General features: G+C 46.5%; 1 protein-coding gene across 2 annotated transcripts in view; it reads right to left on the bottom strand.

Moving 5' to 3' along the window:
• SLC27A4 (solute carrier family 27 member 4) overlaps positions 1-24,788 on the bottom strand; it is an 88,159-nt gene that overhangs the window by 19,228 nt on the left and 44,143 nt on the right. For both annotated transcript variants that reach the window (XM_061604278.1, XM_061604276.1), the window contains exons 4-10: positions 21,063-21,457; positions 19,793-19,951; positions 16,911-16,980; positions 12,739-12,830; positions 10,025-10,134; positions 7,168-7,377; positions 869-995 (exon numbers count right to left, since the gene is read on the bottom strand). In XM_061604278.1, coding sequence (XP_061460262.1) covers positions 869-995; positions 7,168-7,377; positions 10,025-10,134; positions 12,739-12,830; positions 16,911-16,980; positions 19,793-19,951; positions 21,063-21,457 — 1,163 coding nt within the window. The remainder of the gene's footprint in view (positions 1-868; positions 996-7,167; positions 7,378-10,024; positions 10,135-12,738; positions 12,831-16,910; positions 16,981-19,792; positions 19,952-21,062; positions 21,458-24,788) is intronic.

The raw sequence follows: 24,788 nt of genomic DNA, 5'->3' as shown, positions 1-24,788 counted from the left end.
CAGTTTCTCCCAGTTTCTCATTTTTCCAGTCTTAAGTTCCATTCTCCACATCTCTGCATCATTTTGTAGGGTTTTTTTAAAATCCCCATGAAAATTCACCAGCATTTTAGTGCACCTTGCACCTAATACATGCATCTCTGTATGCAATTCTGCCTAATATACACATTTTTACAAAACAATTTTGCCTAACACATTTTTGTATTCTATTTTTTCTAATGAATGCATTTTTATGCAGACTTTACCCTGGTGTGTGCATTTTTGCTCAGCTGGAGAACTTGCACTGCAAAATTTGGAGAAGTGCAAATTTCAAAGGACGGGTTGTGTTTCGGTTCACACCTTGTTTTGGAAAGTGTGGATTTGGTTTCGGTTTCAGTGTGTGGCGTGATAGTCAGCCAGACTTTTTGCATATACATCAAAATAAAGAGAACTAGGAGCAGATTAAAAACAATAATTCAAGTTATATAAACATATTAAAATACTCCAAAGATTGATGGTTAAAGCAGACCCAATGGGAAGTCGCTGGAAAAGCACCCATTTGACTGCCAGGCGCCTCTGTTGCCAGGGGTCTACTTGGAAGGGTCTTTCACAAGGGAGAAGATCCAGCTGCAAGCAGTGACCCCAGCAGGGGTTCAGAGAGAGGAGGACCTGGAAACGACTATACAAGTCTCCCCAGTCTCTGCTGGACCATTGCTGGATCAACAGCTCCTTTTCAACATCATTCCTCTCCAGCTCTTGTGCCAAAACTCTCCGGTTCAGCTCCTTCTCCGGCCCCAACACCAGATGCCAGCCATGGACCTTCTGCCACACTCTCATTATTCAAGGAGCACCCAACTGCTCTCCACCCCACTGTGCTGCTAGCGAGCCTCACCTGGTTTACACCGTATGCAGAGCCCATCAGGTCCCCGGATCAACTCCATAGTATCCTCATTCACTCGAACTAGATTGATGGGGTAAACGTTGGGAAGGATCCTGCTGTTGAAGCCACAAGCCCCCAACTGCAGAGGAGATAATTTCGGAGAAATAAACTTGTCGGTGAACTGGGTAGACGATATCCGACAGAGGCAGCTGCCTTATAATTGACTCAGACCATTTGGTCCATCTGGTTTAGTACTGACTACATCAGCCTTTGCCCATCTGGTGTCCTCCAGGTATATTGGACTGCAACTCCCATCAGCCCCAGCCAGTGCAGACTTGGTGGCTGGAGGTGATGGGAGTTGCAGTCCAACAACATCTGGAGGACATCAGGTTGGTCTACACCAGGGTTGTTGTGGAACCTGTGGCCCTCCAGACATTGTTGGACTACAATTCCCGTGCTGGGTCTGATGGCAATTGGAGCCCAACAACATCTGCAGGGCCACACATTCCCCAACCCCCATCTACACTTAGTGAGACGACTTAGTTAGATGGGTATCAGAGGCACTACTTTACAATGGTTCCAATCCTATCTCCAGGGTCGTTTTCAGAGAATAGCATTGGGTGATTGTCTTCCGGCCCCCTGGCAGTTGTGTTATGGGGTGCCTCAGGGTACCATCTTGTCCCTGATGCTGTTTAACATCTATATGAAGCCCTTGGGGGCGGTCATCAGGAGATCTGGGGTGAGGTGTCAGCAGTATTCTAAAGACACCCAGCTCTATTTCTCTAACATCTGAATTGGGAGAGGCCATGCAAGCCCTGGACCACTGCCTGGACTTGGTGGTGGGCTGGATGAGGGCCAATAAACTGAGTCTGAATCCTAGCAAGACGGAGGCACTGTGAGTTGGTGGTTCCAGAGTTCGGATAATTGGTCAGCTGCCTGCTTTGGACGGGGTCGTACTCCCTCTGAAAGAGCAGGTTCATAGTCTGAGGGTGCTCCTGGATCTATCTTTGTTGCTTGAGGCCCAGGTGACTGCAGTGGCTAGGAGTGCCTTTTACCAGCTTTGGCTGGTAAGACAGCTGCGGCCATTTCTGGACTGGGATAGCCTGACCTCTGTTGTCCATAACCTCCAGGATGGATTACTGTAATACACTCTGAGTGGGGCTGCCCTTGAGCTTGGTCTACAAGCTGCAGCTGGTGCAAAATGTGGTGGCGCGAGTGCTCACTGGGGCAGGGTATTGCCAACATGTCACCCCACTACTGAAATAATTGCACTGGCTGCTTATTAGCTACCAGGCCAAGTTCCAGGTTCTGCTTTTTGTGTACAAAGTGCTATACAGCTTGGGACCAGGATACTTGAAAGACCATCTCACACCTTATATACCCGGTCGATCACTATGCTCTGCAGGCGAGGGCCTCCTGCAGATACCATCTTATCAGGAGGTCCGTTCTGCACAACATAGGAAGTGGACCTTTAGTGTGGCAGCACCCACCCTTTGGAATTCTCTCCCCTTAAATATTAGACAGGCGCCATCTCTGTTATCTTTTCGATGCCTACTGAAGACCTTCCTCTTTCAACAAGCCTTTTAAGTTGAGACCTTATCCCAGTCTGTGTCTGTGTTGGAATTGCTTTTAAGATGTTTTAAACGGTTTTTTTTTTTTAAAAAAAGTTTTTAAAGATGTTTTGTGTTAATATGTTTTTAAAGATATCTTGTAAATATGTTTTACAGTGTTTTTTGTGCTTTTGTTTGCCACCCTGGGCTCCTACTGGGAGGAAGGGCAGGATTTAAATCTAATAAACAAATAATACACTGACTGGCAGCCACAGTCCAGGGCTCCAGATGGGGGTCTCTCCCAACCCTATCTGAAGATGCCAAAGATTTAACCTGAGACACACAAAGCAGATGCTCCACCACTGAGCCACAGGCCTTCCCTTTCTTCCTGCCCATATCCCTGACCCCCAATGGTAGGCCTCACTGTGAGCTCCAATGGTATCAATGGCACATCTCTAATGGAGTTAGCGGCTCATCTTGCTTTGAGAAGAGTGGCCATCTTTGGACCGTGAACATGTAAAGAAAGAGAGTGTCCTTGCTTCTAAGGTTGTAGGGTGGGAGAGGGGGGTACCTTGAACCGAGGTTTCCATCACCGTCTGGGGCCTTGCCTCCTCTTTTGCTGTGCTATCTTTGGAAAGAAATTGTAAGTTTTCCCAGGCAATAAAACTTATGTCTCTCCTTGGTGATTGTGTTCAAAATAAATCCGGACTGCGTCAAAGACCAGGAATCTGATTCCTCTTCATTAGTGATGGAGGTAAGGACTCAGAACCACGCAGGGACCCAAAAGTGCGGCTATCAGGCGAACCTGTGGGGCCAGTGACACTCTCCCCTGCCCCCTGGCCCAATGATGCGGCACTGCCATCTTCAGACTCGGAACACTGCGGACGACCCAGGGAGACCTGAGATTCCCCTGCTCTGTCACAGTGGGAAGTTAATGGAGAAGGCTGGCCCTTTTTAAGTCAAGCAGCACCTTGGAATACAGGTGGGGCTAACCATCAGGTTGCACCTCCTGCTGCTACTATATCAGGGCACCATTTCAGTTTGTTCCTTGCTGGAGCAACTTCAGTGTTCTCCAGAGCACTGCCTGAACCCCGTCCCATGTCCAGCCTGAACCTCACCTTGTCTCACACTCCGGTTGGGCCTTGCCTCACCGCACTGCAGGACAGGCTGTTCTTCATAAGCAAAAGTTGCTACATAAAAAATGTAATTGCTAGTGGAGTTTTATTTTAAGCTGAGGCTGGATTGGCACCCATCCAGGGTCTTGGGCAGCAGACTTTCTGTACCAGACTAGATGACCTTTTAGGTCCCTTCTGATTATGATTCTCCAGCTTGCAGCTCTAGCTTCCTGGGGGTCCCTGAGCTGGAGAACACACACTTGCGATCTAGCCATGAGTCAGCCTGGCCCTGAAAAAGCCGCCCTCGAGCCAGCCCAGTGCTATTTGTGGACTTGATTTTAATATGGTTCTGAGGGTACAGGAGCTTAGTTTTTAATTTGGTTGAGGGCCATACAGGGAGGCAGCTTTCCAGCTGCATTTCAACACTGATGTACTTTTGATTTTTCCTTGTGGACAGGTGCCCTCCAGCTGAAGTGCATTATTGGCTCTCTGTCCAACGTTACTGCACAGTGCTGAATACTTTCAAGCGTGTGAGTGACCTTTCCCATGCAAAGGAGACCTTTAAGCAAAGTGGGGGAAGCCTCCACTCATGAACAAAGGAAATGAGAAAGATTGCTGGTGTCTACAAGGTACATCATAATGATACCCCTTTGAAAACTCCAGCTGGAAGCAGGGCCGTGTTAGGTCCTTCAGAAAATGAGAGGAGCCCTGCTGGATCAGGCCTAAGGCTCATCTCATCCAGCACTCTGTTCTCACAAGGGCCAGCCAGATGCCTATGGGAAGCCAGTAAGGAGTAGGGCCTTTTCGGTGGCTGCCCCGAGGCTTTGGAATTCCCTTCATAGGAAGGCAAGAATGGCCCCCTCCTTGCAGTCCTTCCGTCAGCAAGCAAAGACTTTTTTATTCCAACAAGCCTTTGGAACTGAAAGCTGTTAAGGACAGAACTTGAAGGGTGCTGCATTGCTATTGTCTAACTGTATTATTTTAAACTGAGTTTGAACTATTTTAACTGTATGTATGAATGGTTTTAATGCTGTAAATAGTTTAATTCGATTTTAATCTAGACTTTTGTATGTTTTTAATTATATGTGTGCTTTTATCTGGAAGCCGCCGTGAGTTCCAGTTTTGGGAAAAGGGCGGGGTAAAAACAATGACAATAAATAAATAAATAAATGCCTGAGTGCAACAGCGCTCTCCCTGCCTGTACCATTAACTGGTACTCAGAGGCGTACAGTCTCTGACAGCGGATGCAGAACTATCAGTGTGGCTAAGCAGCCGCCGAGAGCCTTCTCCTCCACAAACGCGTCTAAACCACTTGCCAAGGGCTGGCTGCAGCTTGATCTTGTCCCCATGGACCCTCGCAGCGGTATGGGGTGTGCTTCCCCTCCTCGGCGTGGTGTAAAAAGGGAAGAGAAAGCAGCCAGGGGAGTGGCATAGATGTTGTTCCGTTTTAATTTTGTCTTGTTAGTAGCTGTTTTAATTGTTGAAAATATGTTTTTAATTTCTTGTTTTTTAACTGGTTTACGGATAATTCTAATGCTTTTTATAAACCGCTTGGAGGTCTTTACATTCAAGCGGTATATACATTTTTGCTAAATAAATAAAATAAATAAAAACAGATCTGCAAGGAAGAGAGACTGAGAATGAAAAGCATTGCCTTGGCGTGGGAGATGCAGCAGAAATTGACAGGGAACTCTTCCTACGTTACAGCCCAGGGTGAGCCAGGAACGTAAATTCCTTACAGGAACAGGTATTGAGGGAGGATGGCAGTGAGATAGACATTTGCTAAGTAATCCCAGGAACAGCACAGCGATGCCAAGAGTCTCAGCCCTCCTGTACTGGAGCCTGGGATTCACCTAGTCCTCTCTGAAGGAAAGACAAGGTTTATTTATTTTATTTTATTTAATTTATATACCGCCCTAAGCCCAAAGGCTCTCTGGGCGGTGTACAAAAAGATAAAAAAACAAGCAATGTATAAATACAATAAATACAATAAATCAAGAAAACAAAACAAACAAACAATAAAAGAACCAAACAACATCCAAAATACAAATAATGATGAAAATGCTATTAAAACACACTTTAAAATGCCTGGGAGTATAAAAAGGTTTTCACCTGGCGCCGAAAAGATAGTAGCGTCAGCGCCAGGCGCGGAGAGGCTGTTCCACAGTTCGGGGGCCACCACAGAAAAGGCCCTGGTTCTAGTCACCACCCCCCGAGCTTCTCGATGGGATGGCACTCGGAGGAGGGCCTTAGATGTTGAGCGCAGTGTCCGGGTAGGTTCATATTGGGAGAGGCGGTCCACCAGGTATTGCGGTCCCATGCCGTGTAGGGCTTTATAGGTCAAAACCAGCACTTTGAATCTAGCCCGGAAACAAACAGGAAGCCAGTGCAGACGGGCCAGAACAGGTGTTATATGAGCGGACCTTCTGGTCCGCGTCAGCAATCTGGCCGCTGCATTCTGGACTAGTTGAAGTTTCCGAACAGTTTTTAAGGTTTTTAAGGTTACCTTAAAAGACTTGAGCCCGCAGGCCCATAACACAAATTTACACATGCTGACGCTGTTGTTGTTATGATCAATAACTTCTGTTCCGCTTACTTGTCAAAATGGCTTCATTATATGTGTAGTTGATATGCCTTATATGCTAATTTATATGCGTAGATGCAAATTTATATGCAGAAAGGCACCTTGTACGTTGAAAAGGATGAAGGGCGAGGAGATCTGGGGCCTGGAACAAAAGACTCAAGGCTCAGGGGGGCCCAGACCACCACCTAACATCTGATTAGATGTTAGATGTTGGAGCGGTACGACAATGGAACTCATGACCTAGGGAAGCGGTGGGCTCTCCAAACCTGGAGGCATTGAAGAAGCAGCTGGACAGACACCTGTTGGGAATGCTTTAAGTTGGGATTCCTGCACTGGGCAGAGGGTTGGACTCGATTACCTTTAGAGCAGCCTTTCCCAACCAGTGTGCCTCCAGATGTTATTGGACCACAACTCCCATCAGCCTCAGCCAGCATTGCCAATGGTCAGGAAAGATGGGAGTTGTGGTCCAACAACATCTGGAGGCACACTGGTTGGGAAAGGCTGTACTATACAGTAGGGCCCCGCTTTACGGCGCTTCGCTTTATGGCACTTCGCTAATGCAGCGGTCTCAATTAGACGCAATTAGACTAAAGCCCCACTCATACAGTGCTTGTCCAGCTTTTACGGCAGTTTTTGGGCATCATGTGCCATTCTATTCAATGAGTTCCGCTTTACAGCGGTTTTTGCTTTACAGCCGTATGAATGGAGCCCTATTGTAATGCCACTGTGAGAGCATATACCCATATACCCATTTCAGACTGCAGCCCTGGAGGCACACTCCTTTCCCCAAGCTAAAACCAAAATGTGAGTCAATGCAGCAGAAGGGAATGAAAAAAGTCTGCAAAACCCTCATAGGGCAGCCTTTCCCAACCAGTGTGCCTCCAGATGTTGTTGGACCACAACTCCCATCAGCCTCAGCCAGCATTGGCAATGGCCAGGAAAGGTGGGAGTTGTGGTCCAACGACATCTGGAGGCACACCGGTTGGGAACGGCTGCTTTAGAGGACTCTTCCAACTCTACTAGTCTACGATTCCATGTCTCTGGCAAGAAGGTGGCACCTACCTTGTTGTCAAAGTTGCCCACGCTGCAGTTGCACTCGGTGGCACCATAAAATTCAGCTATCTGGGGGATGCCGAAGCGTTCAGTGAACTCCGTCCAAATGGATGCCCGCAGGCCGTTGCCCAAAGCCATCCGGACCTGATGTTTCCTTTCCACCTCCTGGAATGGCTGGTTCAAAAGATACCGACATATCTCCCCAATGTATTGTACAATCTGACAGTGACAGGAGAGGACAAGAAGTGAGGGAGAAAAGGTGTGACACAGCGCAAGGCATTTGCATTTGGCAACTGTAGGAGTCCTCCACCTTTGCAACAATCACCCGCTTTAATGTCTCACTTGTGTCTTTGATAAATCTATGCCCTGTCTCTTCTCCCAAAGAAGAGTTTTAATTTATGCATCTCCTCTTTAGGTGCAGGGACACTCCTTTGAACCAAATATGTTTGGCCCTGCCTGCAAGGCTGGAAGAGGGCAACGAAGAAAAGAGAGGTCATGGTGGGATCTCATCACAGAGTTGGAAGGGCTCTCAAGGGTCATTTAGCCCAACCCCTTCCTGATCTAGCCTCAGCTTAAAAACTTCTGACAAAAGTTTCCATGTCTGTCTGTTCCATTGTTGAACACCTCGTACTGTCAGGACTTAACTTTTAGTCAAAACCCACTTTCTGGTCACTTGAACTAGTTAGTTCCAGTCCTACACCCATAGAATCATAGAGTTGGAAGGAGCCTATAAGGCCACTGAGTCCAACCCTCTGCTCAGTGCAGGAATCCAGCTTAAAGCATACCCGATAGGTGGCTGTCCAGCTGCCTCTTGAAGGCCTCCAGTGTTGGAGAGCCCATTACTTCCTTAGGTCAGTGGTTCAGTCAGTCAGGTTTTCGTAATGTTCAGCTGAAATCTGGCTTCCTGTTAACTTGAGCCCATTATTCTGTGTCTTGCACTCTGGAACAATCGAGAAGAGATCCCGGCTCTCCTCTGTGTGACAACCTTTCAAGTACTTGAAGAATGCTATCATATCTCCCCTCATTCTTCTCTTCTCAAGACTAAACATGCCCAGTTCTTTCAGTCTCTCCGCACAGGGCTTTGATTCCAGTCCCCTAATCATCCTTGTTGCCCTCCTCTGAACCTGTTCCAGTTTGTCTGCATTCTTCTTAAAGTGCGGTGTCCAGAACTGGACGCAGTACTCAAGATGAGCCCTAACCAGCGTGGAATAGAGGGAAATTAGTACTTCACATGATTTGGAAGCAATACTTCTGTTAATGCAGCCAAAAATAGCATTTGCCTTTTTAGCAGCCACATCACATTGTTGGCTTTAGTCCCATCAGCCCCAGCCAGCACAGCCAGTTGTCAGGGATTATGAGAATTGTAGTCCAACAACATCCAAAGGGCCACAGATTCCCTAGCCCTGTTTTGGAGCACCAGAGAACAAATTTGCTTCATCAACTACTGTATGGCAGGGGTGTGGGGAACCTTTGGCCCCTCCAGATGAGTTGCTGGATTGCAACTCCCATCAGCCCCAGCAAGCATGGCCAATAATCAGGGATGATGCGAGTTGTAGTTAGCAACATCTGGAGGGTGACAGGTTCCCCCACACCTGATCTATGGAGCAGCACTTTGAATATTTGAATAAATTGCAATCATTGCTTGATTGCAGGCAATTAGCACCTCATATGAAAAAGTCAAGATTCCCATCTGCAGAAGCATAGCATGCAACAGCCGAAAACAGGAGCAGACCAAGAGTAATTGGCCGATCTGCAAGGGTGCTGCCAGGCAATTTGTTCATTGAGCATTCATCTGGATTTGTTTGCAGAGATATTAGATGATGTTGGCTATTAAATCACTGATCACAGAGATCTCTAGGGAGTCTCTGTTGGTGGACCCCCATAGCTCAGATGCATGGCTCAGCTCCTAACAACTAGAAGTCATGCATTTAGTGAAGTGGGCTCAAGCTTGTGGAACTTCCTCCCAAATGATATTAGACAAACACCTTCCTGGATAAACTCCTGGAACATGACTAAGACGTTTTTTGTTACAGCAGGCATTTTTAGATAGGGATTGGATTTATGATTATTTTATTGTTTCATTTTATGTATGCCTCATTTTTATATACGCTACTTAGAAATGCAAACAATTAAGCAGTATGTAAATGTCTTAAATAAATAAGTGATCATTCTCTCCAATTTGTTTACAGGGAAGTTAGATGGCATTGGGTCAAAGCAAGGGCTATCCATTTCCCCATCACTTTCCTTGTCACAAAAAGCAGGTTTGTTGCATAAGACCTCCTAATCAACTATAAATGTGTAACCTGAATTTGAAAATATCCAACTGAATCACAGCCCAAAACAGAAACAGTCTAGAACCAAATAATCAGCACTGCATTTCTGGCACCTGATCCTTTCACAACAGCAAGGACAAAAAGGTCTCTCTTCCCCTTGCCCAAGAAACCAGGAAAGCTTGGGGATAAACCAGGAGTGCCTTTTTTATGTGAAAGGACCATGAGTACAATTCTGGTTCTGAAAACAGCGTTAGAATCCCTAGTCTGTAGCCATTCAGATGGAGATTTCTCAGTGGCTTCACTTTGGCTGCATACTGTAACTGCTGACACTCACTGCCCAAAGTCACTATTGGAGGGACTGACAGGTAAGTTCACCCAGCCGATGGTTTGTGGGGTGCTGCTGTAGGTAGGTAGGTAAGTAGTTAGCTCTGCCCCCTGAAATGCCATTTTGCACCTGCCTCCGGCTGGTGAACCTCAGGGCTCTTGTAAAAAAACAGAGCAGGCCCCACAAGGCCAAAGTCTGCCCACCCTTGATCTGTAGTGAGACTGGCTTTGATTTCCTCACCCCTCCCCGCACTCCCCCCCTGCCTCACCGTACACTTGTACTTCATGCAGTCTTCCCAGAAGAGAGAAGCTGAGAACTTCTTCCGGATCACCACCGTCATCCCATGCAGGAGGCATTGGCCAATCCCAACAATGTTACCTAGAAGGGAAGACCGAGAGGGAGAACCATTATATATCCAGCAGGAAATGTGGGATCTACATGGTGACAGGCCAGCTTATGAGAGGTCGAACTTTGCAACTTTTGATCTGGCTCGGGTCCAGTCCGTGCAAGGCCCCAGGGCATGGCCTTGAAGGCCCAAGGTGAAGGATCCAGCAGGTCTGGTGAGTGCCTGGATGGCAGAAATTCCCTGGGAAGTGCAAGTAGGGAGCCGCTGTTGATGGTTATTCCCCAGCCTTCCACTGGAAACTTGACCCAGCCCCATTGGCTTTCAGAAGTGTCATTTGGTGACAGAGTTTAAAGCTAGTACCTGTACAGGGGTGGGCGTGTTAATGTTTGTATCCCACCCTTTAGTCAAACAGGTCCCCAGAGCAGCTTACAAAAAAGTGGTAGTAAGCCAGCCTCTGCCCTTCAAGCTTAGAAAAGACACAGCACACAAGGAAAAGGGGATGGGAAGGGAGGAGAGAAAAATGCAAGCTCAGGCACCAGTTCTTAAACTTACAGTTCTTATAACAAGAGTTATATACTTTTGTCTACGCAGATTCTGGCCCAGACACAGTCACTTGGTCTGCTCCAGATCTGATCTGAGAGGGCCTCTGGGGAGGGCCTGCTCTTTGCCAAGGTCAAGAGCCAGAACTACCACTGACTTTGGCTAGGGAGGAATGCAATCCCATCAAATCCCCTCCTCTGAGGATACTGACTGCCATGAAGTCAAGTGTTTGAGGGAGGAATTTGGGGTGGGAGTAGCCCTGCCTTTTTGGCCTGGACAGACTCACCTCTGCTTCCAGATCTGATGGGGGAGGAGGGGAGTTTTTCCGTGGAGAAAATTGTTCTGCAAGATGCCTATAACCGCACAGACAGGTTTATCTAAGTCCTTTACATAAAATATATATTAAAAATACTGATACAAACAGATTGTAAACAGTCATTTTAAACATTTGATTGTATCAGTATTTTTAAGATATATTTTATAGCTTATGGAAACCGCTTAGAGGTTTTGACGATTAAGCGGTATAAATCCTGTTAAATGAAGATCACTACATTATGGCAACTGTAACTTTAAGAACTGGTGCCTGAGATTGTGTTTTCCCTCCTCATTTCCTATTCCCTTTTCCTTGCATGCTGTGCATGTTGTAAGCTTGAAGGCATAAATGCTTTAAATAAATAGTAAAATAATGATTATACAGCCACAAGAGTGGCTGTATACTACAGCCAGCATGGATTTTTCGCATTCCGCAATATTAAATTGAAAATACCCCCCATCCCATTCTGCTGCTTCCCATAAACTCATTCCGAAACAAAACCTTACAAAACTTATAGTCCTGAACTCAGAATGCTTGCTTAACAACCCTCTAAGTTTTCATGGCAATACACAAAACACTCAGAGAGAATTGAGAGTTCAAAGTGTAAAACAAGAGAAAAAAATTCATACCCCTGTTGGATTTTTTTCTGTCAGTGGTCTCATAATCTGTTGAAATTAATTAAAAATCAGACAGATTCACAGAGTACCTATAATCCTATTGCTGACCTTGTCCCATACTCTGACCTTCATCTTCTGCAGTTTAAAAGTTAAAAAAATGCCTGGCTGATTCTTAATTAATTTAAGAAATTTAGTATTGAACTCAACGATAAGGCCGGGTATGCTCAGTAAGAACCAACTGTCACTGTTCTAAAAGCCAGACTCACAGCTGCTGGGCTTGCCTAATCAGGGGGCCACATCCATACCAGCCCTTTATTTCAATTTAGACTGTCATGGCTTCCCCCAAAGAATCCTGGGAAGTTTGTGAAGTGTGCTGAGAGGAGACTCCTATTACCCTGACAGAGCTCCAGTGGCCAGACTCGTTTAACAGTCAGCCACTCTGACTGAAGGTCTGTGAAGGGAACGGGGCCTCTCCTAGCAACTCCCAGCACCCTTCACTAACTACACTTCCCAGGATTCTTTGGGAGAAGCCATGACTGTCGAAAGTGAAATAAAGGTCTGGTGTGGATGTGGCCAGGGACAGCTTTGGTTTAGATTTGGGTGGGAGGCTACATGTACCTGCTGTAGAATAAAAAGTTGGGGCAAACACTGAAAAGCAATGATACTGTTCACAATGTTTTCCTTTTGGAAAGGAAAGGGGCTTCCCCTCTGCCCAGTGCCTACCCATCCTTTCCCCCTCCTCCCTCTTCTCCCCCCTCTCTGCCCCTCCCCCAGGTCAGTTTCACTTATCCTAAGCGTGATTGTACAGGAATAAATCCCACTGAACTCAAAAAGCATGCAAATGATCAAAATTGCCCTCCTCCCTCCTATCCCCTCCCTCTTAACCCTTCCCTCCCTCTTCCTTCATCCCCCTCCTTCCTCCTTCCCTCTCCTCTCCCCTACCCACTTCTCCTCCTCCCCCATGTTCACTTTTACCTATCCTAAGCCCTCCTTCCTGTTTATGCAATAATTGGCATAAGGCAGCTTTCTATGTTTTTTACCCATTTCCTTGTTTTTAGCTGGATGTTTCATGCACATTTTAGTAGCAAAGCAACCATGCGAAAAGGTCCAGAGACTCGTGGAGCGCACCGATTAAAAATAAGCCACTGGAAGATCCCTGGAGTTACCTGCCGCGTGGTATAAGGGGAGGCAGTCATACACCACATCGTCGTGCCTCATGCGGAAACCGTTAAACACCAGGGTCGCCATCCGAAAATACCTGAGTGGGGAGGCCAAAGGCAGATGTCAGTGTTCTCAAGGCCAGGAGACAGCAATAGTCCCCTCCTGCACACATACAGGAAAAAGGCCTGAAGGATTTTGTCTTTCACAGATTTTCATTGATTCCCTGGAGAAAGCGCCAGGCCAACTCTACCACTGGGAGAGTGAAGCAGTAGTAGCAGGTAGCAGGTTTGCGGGAGCAGTGGGGGGCTGTACCCACCAGCCTGCCCTGCCCCCCTAAGCTAGCCTGCTGCCCTCGGGCAGAGTAGAGCAGGGGCGGAGATTCTTTTTTTCAGCCTGAGGGCCACATTCCCTCATGGGCAACCTTCTGGGAGCCACATGCCAGCAGTGGGCAGCACCAGAGACAAAAATGGGTGGAGCCATTCATGTTAAGTTTACCTCTGTATGGTAGGCTAGTTTCGACACACACACACTTAGGGAGACCTGAAGGGCCACATTTGGCCCTGAGTCCGAGTCTTACTTTTGTATAAGAGGCTATATTCAGCTCGTGCAAAAGTCAAAGGTTTCTAACTTTGGTCAGACTTTTCGGACACACACACACACTCACACCACTCTCCATCCTCTATCCAAGCAAGCAAGAGGCCTTCTCGCAGTTCCGGGACCCACCCAGCCACGCACCTGAGGAAGGTGTGCAGCAAGGGTGGTGAAGGATCTCATCAGGGGACAGAGGGGGAGGCCTGAGGATGGGCATGGCCTGGGGAAGATTTTGAGGGCCAGATAGAGAGCATTGAAGGGCTGCATTTGGCCCCTGGGCCTGAGGTTCCCCACCCCTGGTCTAAGATTAAGAGGTCTGGTGGAACAGCTTCAAAGCAGAGAACTTGAGTCCTGCTCTTCATAACCTTTCAAGAAATTATGCAATGGTTGTAAATGCGGTTGGGTTAATTTTTCTTAATTAAGTTTTGCTCTTCAGTGGCATGGAGAGTTGCCCAGTAATTTCCCTAACATAAACAGATTGTGTGGGCATACGTCTTACAAACATACAACAGCTGAGACCAGCAATGTTTGGCTCCCCCTGTCCTTGAACTATCTTCCATCCCAGCTGGTCAATTAAACTACAAAATCACTGCCCATGTTTGCATTTTTACCCTTCTCTTTTCCTTTTGTGTCATGATTTTTAGAATGTAAACCTGAGGAAAGGGGTGAATGAATACAGTTTATTGCCTTAGTCTGGGGGTTGCCACCATGGTGCCCACAAAGGCCTTCAGTGGGACCCCCAGCAGGTAGCCCAAAGTCTGAGCTTTCATTTTTTTTAAAATGTAAGTTTCTAGTCCTCCTAGAAAAAACATTATGGAGCAAAATGTGAAAGTACCCTTCTAAGTGATCTATGTAAAGTGAGCCAGCCTGGCTGCTCCTGCCTGTCAGCCGTATTAGCCAATGAGTGAAGTCAAAGCTGTGACTGGTAAGTGCATTGTTTGGACACCAAACAATAGAAATCCCTGGGGTCCTAAAGAGCTTCTGTTTCCAGCTCCTTTTTACTGCAGTTTTTCTCCTTCTGTGTTTTTTTCATAATCCTTGGAATCTCCATAGTTTGCCCTTCCTTTTCCCCTGGGAACTAGGATTCTGGGCTTTCCTGTGCTAAGTTCATCTGAGATCAGGTACTGCCTAGAAATTATTTTCTGTAAATACTACTACACAATAAACGTGGGTGAACGTTAAAGAATCCCCCTTTCCTCAAAAGGCAAATGTGGAAACTCTGCAAAGAGACTTAGGCATGTCTCTTGCTTTGCAGGAGATAAAGACCAGGGACTCATGAAGAATTCATTGAATAGTTAACTTACAGTACAATGGTAGAAGTCTCTTTGTGCTTAAAAAGGCTTAAGTCAAGGTAAATGGGTACAAGATGGCAGCCTTGAATATGGCTTAGGGTTGGCATTGGGGAAAAACAGGATTCTTCTGCCTTTAACACTGCATGGCAAGCAGAAATTCAGCAGGCCAAACCTTTTCTAGTATGGAAATACAAGTATGGGGAAAGCTCCTCTAATTTTATGTTATGCCATGCCCTATTCCCCCCCCCCCATTTTGTGACTGGTGCCCCCAGTACTCTCTCAAAATTTGAAATGTGCCCTCTGGTCCAAAAAGGTTGGCAGTCCATGCCTTAGGCCACATTCTCTGGGCAGATGGGATTGACTGTTAAACCCCTCTGGCCATTGGAGCTCTGTCAGGAGAATAGGAGTCTCCTAATAACACTCAGCCCTCTTCACAAACTGTACCTCCCAGGATTCTTTGGGGGAAGCCAGGACTGTTTAAAGTGGAATAAATGTCTGGTACGGATGTGGCCTTAATTCATGAACCACAGCAGAATACAACCAAATACCAAACATACAGGGTAGTAGTCAGTGCTAGTCCTACTCAGAGTATACCCACTGATGTTTAATATAGGATTAATTTAGGTTCATTAATTTCAGTAAATCTATTCTGAGTCGGACTTAGCTGACTACAACCCATAATAAACTGTCATAGAAGTGCAGAAGTCACAATTCAAATTAATATAGTATATAAAATGCATACATATGTCAGGATACATTTTATACTCTCATGTCATCCAATTCTCCATGACAATGTACATAAATGGATTCCAAGAACTTTTCCCTGCATCTGACGGCCTTTCCTACAAAGAATGCAATTCCCCCAAGTCACATAATGGTTTGTTGCTTGCAGCAGAAAGCCCAATTTCTCTATCAGTTCCTAGTACTTCATTCTCTTTCTCTTTAGGGGTTCTAAATAGTGTTTTCTAAAATCAGTATATAACTGACATTTAATAATACAGTGAGCCAAATCCTCCAGTACTTGTTCCCCAAAAATGCACAATCTATCTTTGACTATTCCATAAAATCTCCCTAACTGCATCATTGATTTCATTTGCTCAAAATGTAATTGAACAAAAGCTTTCTGGAATTCCACTGTCGTGCGGAACAACAAATATTTTTCACACAGATGCCAACATTTTGTGCTTGCTAACAATTTTGCTATTCTTACGGATGTGAGGGCAGGTTTGCCAGTTGTGCTCCCCCTGCAAGACTCTTTGTTTAAAAATATTTCCAGTAACTTTTCCCCATGGATTCAGTGCCTGTACAGACAATCTGAAATTTGAGAGTTGTTTTGAAAAAAAATTGTAATCAAAAGTTTCATGAGGACAGGGACTTATTGCTGATCTTTGTAAACTATTCTCAAAGCCTTTTTCAGCTGAAGTGTGGAGGTATACAAACACACACACATACAACCCATCTATAACATAGCTTGCTCTGCAAACCAATGAAAATCTAGGAGCTCCTCACAGTGTCCAATACTTCCATATTAATTTTCAATGCTTCAAAAATAAATACATGGAAATCAAGAAAATGTTCAAGAGGACCTCCATTTTCCCTTCCTTGGCCAGGATTTTATCTCAATTTTGGCTGTTTGCCAAGTTTTTCCAAGTTTGCATCATGTCCTGAAAATTCATATTTGGGTTAGTAAATTCAGATTAACTCAGTGTGTCCCTTTCTTCAGTCTCCTTTCAGACCACAATCCTGAATGAACCTACTAGAGATAAGAGCAAGGACGTTTTCAGACTCTCGCTATTTTTGCATGGGACTGGATCACATATCATAAAATCAAGTTGTGCCATCATAGGTGATTGGGAGGTCTTGCACAACAAGCACACTTCCCCAAAAGACTGGGTTTTTTGTGATAAAGAAAATGCACTGGAAAGCGTGGGATAACAGTTGTTTTGACACAGCGTCATCTAACCTCCCCACAAACAAATCAGAATGAATGCTCATTCAATACCCAACATCGTCTGATCTCCCTGCAAGCAAATCTGGATGAATGCTCAATAAACAGGTCATCTGGAAGCAACCTAAGCCAACTTCTAAGTAAACATGAATAGTACTGTACTATTACGCTGTGCTTAGCTTTTAACATGCTCTCTTGGATTTATAATTAGTCTAGTCTAATTTAATCTAATCCTTAGAGAAGCTGTGCAAAATAAAACAGGACTGATTGGGACTCCACCATAGGCCATACACATTTGCATCTCCTCGTCCCCACAATACATACTGACCCCTCACGATTCACTGACCTGCAATGGACTACAATCGCAGCTTTGGGCAACCCGGTTGTGCCTGAAGTGTAGATGTAGAACAATTTATCTGGGAGGCAAAAGGACAGGAGATTCAGGGTCACGTTTGTAGCTACTTTTACAACCTAGTGGTGTTTGTGGTCTGTGACAAAGAAACATCTGGATGTCAAGCTTTATAGTGTCCTGGGGAAACGTTTCCTGTCAAGGGCCACATTCCCCCAAGGTTAATCTGCCATGGACCACACGCCAGCAGTGGGCAAGGTCAGCCATAAAGTGGGTGGATCAGAGCCAAAAAGCAGGTGAAGCACCCCCTTCTCTTTCGGCCACCCCCTTTCCTCCATTTTCCCCTCCTTACCATCCACATGATATTAGCAGGTTTATTTATTTATTTATTTTATTTATTTATTTATAGACCGCCCATAGCGAATAGCTCTCTGGGCGGTGAACAGCAGAGTTAAAATACAAAGTTACAATAAAACATACAAAATCACAACAAACAGGTTCCCCACCGGTTTATAGGAACCTAATTACCAGCCGAAATTAGACAGGTGCTCAACGGCCTGATGCTTAGGTGTCTAACGAAGATGTTTTTGTTTAAGAAGGCTTTCCCTGTGGGGTGACCCAATCATTGATGAAATATCAACTGTACACCTGAAGGAATGGCTTTATTGTTCTGACAGCTGCAGAAACAGTTTTAATCGTTTTTCGAATTTGTATTTTACCTTGTTTTTATCTTGTACACCATTTTGATGGCTTCAGGCTGTACAGCGGTTTATAAATTTGTCAAATAAATAAAACAGGAAAAATGTAGGGAGCTGTCTTTATACTGTGGATCTGTCCAGCTCACTGATGTCTACGCTGGCAGGCAGCGGTTTGCTGTGGTTCCAGGCAGGGGTCTTTTCCAGCCCTACCTGGAGATGCTGGGAATTGGACCCGAGACCTCCTGTATGCAAAGCAGATGCTCAACCATTGAGCTACAGCCCTTGACCATCGACTGGGGCTGAAGGGAGTTGGAACTCCAACAATATCTGGAGGGCCATCGTTTCCCCATCCACAACAGGCAAGGGAAATGGAAGCTGGACCGTGACACTGTGGGGGTTAAGAGAAGTACCCCCTTTTTTGCGTCCTTCCTTCTTCCATTGTTTTGTGTTTTTAAGGGCATTAAAGTCACTTTGGAAGTGCCCTTACTGCTTTCAGTCCAAATATACCTATTCTTCCCCAGGATCTACTTGGGGAGAGGGAGTATTTTTTCCAAAATTGGTGGTAGTGGGGAAATGGGCCCAAACCCTCCCTTGTTGGCCCAATCAAGCCACATCCCATAACCAAATGGGAACAGCCAAAAAAGGAGCTTGCCCTTTTTAACTGCTGCCTGACCATTCCGGACCCGCAAGCCAGAGCTGTCCAGCGTTATCAGCAATCAGGGAATCCTCTGACCAGGAGGCTGCTAGGTTAGGAGCAGAACAAGAGAGACTGTTGCATCAGCACCTTTCACTAACTGCGTAGGCCTTCCTGCGGTTGCAGTGGGCCCCCGATCCTGACTGTATCTGGCCATGGCTCTTCCTCTCAAGTAGAACTCCAACAGAGGATGACTTGCGCTGCCAAGTGAGCTCTGTACCAATAGGACTGGGCTCCAAACTCACTGCTGTCACTGTTGTTGAGTGATGATTGTGGGCAGGAGGCTCCACAATTTGTTGTTGTGTTGTGCCTTCAAGTCGATCACGACTTATGGTGACCCTATGAATCAGCGACCTCCAAGAGCACCTATTACAAACCTGTTCAGATCTTGTACGTTCAGGTCTGTGGCTTCCTTTATGGAATCAATCCATCCCTTGTTTGGCCTTCCTCTTTTTCTACTCCCTTCTGTTTTTCCCAGCATTATGGTCTTTTCTAGTGAATCATGTCTTCGCATGATGTGTCCAAAGTATGATAACCTCCGTTTCATCATTTTAGCTTCTAATGATAGTTCTGGTTTAATTTGTTCTAACACCCAATTATTTGTCTTTTTTGCGGTCCATGGTATGCGCAAAGCTCTCCTCCAACACCACATTTCAAATGAGTGGATTTTTCTCTTACCTGCTTTTTTCACTGTCCAACTTTCACATCCATACATAGAGATCGGGAATACCAAGGTCTGAATGATCCTGACTTTAGTGTTCAGTGATACATCTTTGCATTTGAGGACCTTTTCATAGCTGCCCTCCCCAGTCCTAGCCTTCTTCTGATTTCTTGACTATTGTCTTCTTTTTGGTTAATGACTGTGCCAAGGTATAATCGGTCCTCTTATTCTCCAGGCTTCCTTGGTGGATGATCTCACAGGTTCTCTCTGGGGGCGCTGTCTCCCACAATTCATGCCAGCACTCATGGAGGGGTTTTCCTTTGATGAGGAGGTCTCATTTGGTTCTAACTCGGATATCCAGCAGGTTCTAACACTACTCAGAAAAGGCTTGTAAATAGCCACTGGCTTAGTTGCCAGTAGTAAAAATTATCTTCAGCAACCTGGCAGGCAGGATTCTCCAAAACTAGTTTTTTCTTTCCAGTCTCTTTAGGTAACTTTTCCCAGTGTGGTGCCCTCTAGATGTTGTTGGTCTCCAATGCTTATCAGCCCCAGCTAGGATGGCTAGTAGTCAGGGATGATGGGAGTTGTAATCCAAAACATCTGGAGGGCAGCAGGTGAGAGCAAGCTGCTTTAAGCCACCACTGTCTGTGTACTAGTAAGAATTGCAGGTGCTTCAGTAAGTTTTGTGGACTTGTATGCATGGCTGTCTCTACAGCCTGCATCTGTGTGGCTACATACAGATATGTACACCAGATTCGTTTGGAGGCCTGCCACAAGGTCCCTTTGATGCAGAGAGAGATGCTCCCTACGCACTGTCTGCACGTACCTAGGAAACCCTTGTCTGGCGGAGTGGGTGGGTGGCAAGACGCTTTTTCAATCAAAGGATCCAGATGCTCTGAGCCTGGCAGGATACCTTCAGCTTTCCAGTCACCAGTACAGAAGAGGCGAATGGACTTCCCAAGGGAAGGCTGGACCTCCCGCAAGGCTAGAAAAGGAGAACAGATAATTAGACTATTTTGTCTCAGTTCACCTCTGCCACAGCAGCACACACACATACAGTCAAAGGTGTTCACGTGGTTCGTATTCTACACCAGGGTCGGGGAACCTGTGGCTCTCCAGTCGTTGGTGGACTCCAACGCCCATCAGCCCCAGCCAGCATGGCTAATGGTCAGGGATGATGGGAATCCAGAGGACTAGGAACATGGGAAGCTGCCTTACCCTGTAACAGACCGTTGGTCCACCAAGCTCAGTATGGTTTCTACAGTAACTGGCAGCGGCTGTCCAGGGTTTCAAGCAGGGAGTTTCTCCCAGCACCTCTGAGAGATGCCAGGGACTGGACCTAAGACCTTCTGCGTGCAGAGCAGATGCTCTGCCACTGAGCTATGGTCCTTCCCTTCCCCATGCACCAAAACACTCTGCGCGCATGCCAGTGTGTACGCGTATGCGTCCACGTATTCTGCACTGAAGGAACTCGTTTCGTTTTGTTATACGTTACCCCACTTCTCTGAGAAATTCCAGGAGCAGAATTGCTGGGTTTAATCTCCTTTGGCTGACAGCATGCTCAAGGCTTACCCTTATTTGTAATACTTGCCGCTGTCTCTGTTTCATTCTCACACGTATATGCATGCATACGTACACACACACACTTGGGGGAAGGTGATCCCCCAAGGTCCTTCCATTCAAAACAACAGAGAAGGTCCCAGCAATTTCTTTAGGCATTGAAAAAGCATCAACCAACCATGCTGGGCTATTAAAATGCAATCTGCCTCTCAAAGGAGTGGTGATTTTTGTCAACCAGCAGCAGCATTTCCCTCTGATAGCTAATTCAGGTGGCTGAGTGCCGATCAATCTGGAAATGAAAGAAGGCCTCCCAGGGGTGAATCCCTCCCCCCAGAATTCTAAATGTAATGGTGGGCGGAGTGGGTTGTGACTTATAGTAACAATCCACAGACCTCCCCTCCCCCCGAAATATTTCTGTGGACACTCTTGGGGCCTCCCCAAAATAAGGCAGTGGCTTCTAGACCCTTGCTCTTTTGCCCCTCCTCCCCCTCCCATCCACATAGCTCCCCCGCCTGCTTTTTGCCACCTTCTCTCACCATCAGCCAACTCGCTTCCAAACACGACAGCCTTCGAATTAGAGATGTTGACACAGTGCAGCAGTGACTCCTGTCGCACGTGGGAGTTCAGGAGTGCAGCTTCCACACCAATCTTGGCCATGCCGAGCCAGAGACCGACATACTGGTTGCGGCTTTCCATGAACAAGGCAATCACATCCCCAGAGCGGAAGCCCCTTTCGTACAGGAGGTTGGCCACCTGGTTGGAGTAGTCATCCAGGTCCTGGAAGGTCCAGCTCTCATCTGTCCCCTGGGAAATTAGGGCTGTTTTTTCCGGATGTCTGCGCACTGTCTGCTGAAAGAGTTTCGGGATTGTGTAGTTGTGCTTCACGTACCACCAAACCTTCAGCCGGGTCAAGAGGACAATGTATCCAGTCCTGGCAAGGAAAAGAAGGCACAGGTAAGGCATCTACCAGGAGATGCAATGATTACAGCCAGCAAACTCATTCCAAAGGGGAAAGGCACACACAGAGGATGCCGTCATTGCAACACTCTCAACAACAGCATTATGATCTCAGGCCATTATGTCTCCATCAAGCATTTAGGCGTGTCCATCTGAACAAGGGCCAATGTACGTTTCATGGAAGAGAGCTTCACAAACATTCCAGACTTGTCCCTCTTCTACACTTGCACTCATTTCTAATGTCTGAATGGGGGAAAGGGCCTTCTACCAGGCCAGGCCATTTGCCCATCTAGCTCTGCATTCTGCAGGCAGAGGTCTTTCCCATAAACAGCTACCTGGAGAGGCAGAGGATTGGACCTGGGACCTTCGACATGCAAAGCAGGTGCTCTACTGCCCCTTCCATAATAGGAACATAGGAAGCTAACATACTAAGTTCAAAGTTCTGGTTCTGGTGTACAAAGCCTTATACAGCTTGGGACCAGGATACCTGAAATACCATCTTATCCCTTATATGCCCAGTCGATCACTGCGCTCTGCAGGTGAGGGCCTCCTGCAGATACCATCCTATCAGGAGCCCCGTTCTGCACAACATAGGAAGAGGACCTTTAGTGTTGTGGCACCAACACTTTGGAATCCCCCTCACTTAAGTATTAGACAGGCACCATCACTGCCCTCTTTTTGGTGCCTACTGAAGACCTTCATCTTTCAACAAGCCTTTTAAATAGAGACCATATCCCAGTCTGTGTCTGTGTTGGAATTGCTTTTTAAGATGTTTTTAAAGCTTTTTTAAAAAGCTGTTTTCAAATATGTTTTGTTTTAACATGTTTTTAAAGATGTTTTGTTTTAATATATTTTAAAGTCTGTTTTTATGATGTTTTTTTGTTTGCAGCCCTGGGCTCCTACTGGGAGGAAGGGCGGGGTATGAATCTAATAAATAAACAATACAAGAATAAGCTGAGTCAGACTACTGGTTCATCAAGCTCAGCATCGCCCTGTTTTCACTGGGCTCCCGAGTAAACAGGGGATTTGCCAGCAGCAACAGCAGCATAGGTAACAGTCAATGCAGCATCCAGGGCCGGTCCAAGTCAGAGTCCAAGCAAGCAGAGTCCACACTAAGGGCCGGGCTGGGACCAACAGGAGATAACAGGCAGAGCCCAATGGTGGAACAGAGATGGTATTCCAGCAGTTCTCCCAGCCTAGCAGTGGGGTTTCTGAGCGGGAGGTGGAGGGTAGAATGTTTGGAGAGGCTGGTGGCTGCCAGCGGAGTGCACTTGGAGAGCTCCGCTTTTTTGCACATGGGAGAGCCTGGTGCACAAGGGAGACCTGCACTGTGGGCAAGGCGGAGGCGGCTGACTGCACTTTGGGGGGGGGCTCTGTTGCTGCTGGTCCAGGGGAGTCTTCTAGCTGGGCGGCAGGCTTTGTAATGGACCGCGTCCTGTGCCTCTCCTCTCCGTCGTGCGCCAGGGACTGTGTGCTCCCAGCTGGACTCTGGGCTCCTTCGCCCTGCTCTTTCCAGCCACCCCCCGCCGGCTGCCAATACTGAACATGAGTGAGCTGGAGGTGTTGGAACCTCATCCAAACTTCAGCTATTAAGTCCCCTCAGAGGTCTTGTCGAGAGGAGGGCCTTACTCCCAAGGAGACCTTTACGCCTGAGGGGTCCTTGCTTGTAGTCCAGCACTTTCCTGGCTGGGCTTCCATCTGGCGCTTGAGACGATGCCTGTCCCTTGGGTTTGGGATATGTCAGAGGCCAAACTCACCCTAGGTGCAGACAGCCTTGGCCTCATTGCAAGAGCCTGGCTCCTGGCCCCCTGATTAAGCCTGACCCAGGGCTGGGTGTAAGGCCAGAGCCTCCTGGCCACCCTCTAAGGAAGGCTCCACCAGCTGAGGTATGGCAAGTATTGTCTGCAGTGACTGGCATCCACTCTCCAGGGTTTCAGTTGCTGGGGACTGAACCTGAGGCCTTCTGCATCCAGAGCAGGTGCTCTGTCCCTGAGCTATGGCTCCTCACACCATTGTGCACTCCCCTTGACAGGCAAGGATGCTAGCTGCTACTTATAAGCAAGGATCTGTGGAGCGGGACCTCTAATATAACTCTGGCACTTGAAGACCACATCTGGACTTCTGTGTCCACTTCTGGGCATCACGTTTTAAGGAGGAGACATTAGCAAACATGTGTCCACAGGAGGGCAACCAAGACGGAGAGGCATCTGGAATTCAACTCCTGTGAGAAACAGTTGAAAGAGCTGGGTATGTTTAGCCTGGAAAAGAGAAGATTGCGGGGAGATATGGCAGCTGTCTTCATAGGGATGTCATGCGGAGTCTTGTTCTCTCTTCCTCCAGAGAGGGCAGGACTAGAACCCATGGGTAGAAATGGCAGGGAAGCAGATTTCTGGATAAACATTAGGGCTGCATTTAGACAGCACCTTATTCTGTTTTCCTGATGTTTCCTTACCTGTTAGTTTTCATGTTTTGTGTGATCATTCACATGACATAAAATCCACTTGTGGAAATCCAGGGGTATCTAGCAGAAGTCTGGTATTTCAAAGAGGAGTAGAAAGGGAAAGAAAAATACTCCAGGTGAATGACTGGCTACGAAAGTGGTGCTGATGTGAGAGATTTGGATTGTGGGACCACAGAGTACGCTTCCTGGAAGATGGACTGCTGGCAAGTGATGGGTTACACCTCACAAGGACTGTGAGGACATGCAACAGCATGGAGAAATTCATCAGGAGAGCTTTAAACTGAATCCTAAGGGGGAGGGAGACGTAAACTTGGTGGTAACAACTATCAAAGGCTTGTGCACAGTAAGAGGAACTGAGGGAACAGCTCTAATGGGGCCCAGTAATAATCTTCATAAAAATATAGGAAGAAAGCCAGGCCATAAATCACATGGTCTTCAATGTCTGTATAATAATGCCCAGAGTATGGGAAACAAACATGACGAACTTGAACTCTTAATACAGGAGAATAACTATGACTTGACAGATATAACTGAAACTTGATGGGATGACTCCCATGATTGGAATACAGCAATTGAAAGATACAACTTGTTCAAAAAACCCAGAAGGAATAGAAAGGGATGTGGAGTCGCACTATATGTTAAAAATATATATCTCTGTACAGAAATACAGGAGGATGAGCTTGGTAGCTCCACTGAGAATATCTGGATTAAAATTAATGGGGCAAGGAATAAAAGGAACATGGTGGTTGGAGTCTACTATGAACCACCCATTCAAGGAGAAGATGAGGATGAAACTTTTGAAAAGCAAATTGCCAGTGTTTCAAAGAGGTATGATATAGTAGTA

The sequence above is a fragment of the Rhineura floridana genome, chromosome 20, assembly GCF_030035675.1.
Source record: "Rhineura floridana isolate rRhiFlo1 chromosome 20, rRhiFlo1.hap2, whole genome shotgun sequence".
NCBI classification, from domain to species: domain Eukaryota; kingdom Metazoa; phylum Chordata; class Lepidosauria; order Squamata; family Rhineuridae; genus Rhineura; species Rhineura floridana.
This window is presented reverse-complemented; position numbering and strand designations above follow the sequence as displayed.